Raw genomic sequence first — 2,449 nt, 5'->3', positions numbered from 1 at the left:
TAATCTCTCAGGAGGGTGGGGGGGGGGAAGAAGAAGCCTTCTAGGGGGGAGAGAACGAGCTATGTCGACGGATCTCGATGGTGGACACCATCACTATCATCGAGGAGCAAGTCATTTATACTCGAGAGGTCTATGGGAAGGAAGAGATGCACGAAGTGAAGCAGGAGATAGCTTCTCAGGTGAAGGAGGAGGAGAGGATGGGGGATTCGCAGATTTGAAAAGAAGTCTCTCTCTTGCAAGTTCAGAAAGTTATTTCGAAGTAAGAGAAAAACTTCATGCATGCGGGAAGATACAGGTGTATACATGCATATGAACACTGAAGGGATGCCTCATATATAGTCCAATGTATATGCATACAGACATACGTATATATATATATATATATTAAGTGCGGGTGTATGATATCGTACTGTATATACTTGTAAGTATAGAGGATCACATGCATACGTAGAGACATTCAGTCAATCGCGTACATGGACGAAGTATCGAGAGAAAACTTTATTATCCCCTCTCATTCTTCTTCTATCCTTGTATTTCCATCGTGTATGCATGTTTCGATATATATCAGGTTGAAGAATCTCTTCTCTTCTTCTCTCACATACATACACCTTCTTCAGTCTCTTTCTTCTTTTCCTTCTTCGTTTTCTCTTCTGTCCTTTCTTTCCTTTAGATCCCCGCAACGCCTCGTCGTGCATCTTTCTCTTCTCCTAGGCAGTACCTTCTCGATCACGGAAGAGGTAAAGGTGTTGGACTTGCCAGTGGACCCCGAGGAGGAGGAGGAGACGGGGGGGGAGTGGAGACAGGTGGAAGTCGTGATGGCCCTGTCTCCTCGTCGCCGGGTCATCAAGGCGACAATAGGAAAGAAGGAGACGGCGTCTCGAGGCGTGGTGGTCCAGGCAGAGGAATGAGTAGTAGCAGTAGTGGTGTACGTGGAGGGAGTCGGAGGAAAGTTTTGAGAAAAGAGAGAGAAGGTGAATTATATCTTATGTTCTTCAATGCATGCAGAGAAATGTATCATCGTCTTTATCATAAGAACTGTATAGGAGGAAGCGCACTATTGAGTTTGAACACCTCGCTAGACCTCAGTAATGACTTCGCTGTAGGCAAAGTCAGGCAAAATCCTATCCGTGCGTGGGCGGAGGTTCTCCAAGAAGATGAGCACCTACAAGGGGGGGAAGGAAAGAAGAAGCAGTCCGGACATAAAAAAAGAACTCTACAGGTCAGTAACACACTCACGTCACAAGACTCAAATATATATATATATATATGAGGCTTGTATATATATGTACATATGTTTGTATGTAGGTGCAAGTATGTAGATCTATGTATGAGTATGTATGTATTTCTGAAGATGTATGCATATACATGTATATATATGTGTGAGTATCTGTATATGTTGAAATATGTATGTCTGAATGTGTATGTCTGTCTGCATGCTATATATGTGTATATATGTATATATATGTGTATCAGTGTGTGTATAGTGGTGTATATGCTTGTACGTGTCTAGATAGCTGCGAGGTTTGTCTGTATCTATCTTGGAGGCGATAGTGGTGCCTGTGTGTCGATAGACGAAGGGCTGCTGTGTTCATAACATCATTCTCTCTCATTGCATGCAGGCTCTTTTTTCGCCTAGATACATACATCTAACATGTATAGGCAGGTGTCTGTTTTGGAGATAGATGTATATTCCCTCACACCTTCGGCTCTTGTTAAGCTCTACACCTTGATTCGTCCGATCTCCATTCCTTTTTCTCAAGAGAGATGAGATATAGACATGAAAGTCTAGGAGAGAGAAACATCTCTGTCTCTAAATCATCTTCTGTTTCTTTTAAGTCCATTGATCTGACTACCATAGATCTTCATCGCTTCGACGTTTTCTGTCTCTTCGTCTCTTTCTCTCTCTCTGTACGCTCAGTCTCCCTCTTCCTAACCTCACGGCATCTTCTCTCTCCTTCCTCGTCCATCCTTCTATCTTCTTTCTCTCTTTCCTCTCTCTCTCTCCCTCCGTTTTCAGCTCCGTATCTTTCTTTCTCTCTCTCTCTCTCTTTACTCTTCTTCTCGCTCCCTTTCCTTTCTCTTTCTCATATCTGTTTCTTTCTATCGTTCTTTCTTCTCTCTCATTTCGTAGACACTGACAGGGTTTGAGTATGAGTGGAGTGTGCTCCAGTCAAGACTTCACTGCATGCAAGAGCAGCAACAAGGCTGGGGGTGCGGTTTGAGAGCTGCGCCTCTATGCTGTGGAAGGAGAATTCCTTCCGCTTTTATGAGGTCTCTCTTGAATAGCGGAGCCTGTCAGAGTGATTTAGAGCAGCTCCTCGCTTTCGTCGATGTGCATGAGGAACTCCTAGAGAAAGGCGGGAAAAATATGCAGCAGCTCATGGGAGAAGAACTTCTGTAAGTCACCACTCATTCCTCCAACAAGCGAAGAAAGAGAGAGAGACAGAGA

General features: G+C 43.9%; 1 protein-coding gene across 1 annotated transcript in view; it reads left to right on the top strand.

The window, feature by feature from the left end:
- The first annotated feature begins 28 nt into the window (after nucleotides 1–28).
- The window catches only part of CSUI_003044 (na+ h+ exchanger), a 7,120-nt gene continuing 4,699 nt past the window's right edge, over nucleotides 29–2,449 (top strand). Inside the window, exons 1-2 of the mRNA XM_068063242.1 lie at nucleotides 29–259; nucleotides 671–1,219. Coding sequence (XP_067924783.1) covers nucleotides 62–259; nucleotides 671–1,219 — 747 coding nt within the window. The 5' untranslated portion in view covers nucleotides 29–61. The remainder of the gene's footprint in view (nucleotides 260–670; nucleotides 1,220–2,449) is intronic.

Source organism: Cystoisospora suis, assembly GCF_002600585.1.
Source record: "Cystoisospora suis strain Wien I chromosome Unknown contig_1303, whole genome shotgun sequence".
NCBI lineage: Eukaryota > Apicomplexa > Conoidasida > Eucoccidiorida > Sarcocystidae > Cystoisospora > Cystoisospora suis.
The sequence above is the reverse complement of the archived record's forward strand: the minus strand, read 5'-3'. Positions and strand labels throughout refer to the sequence as shown.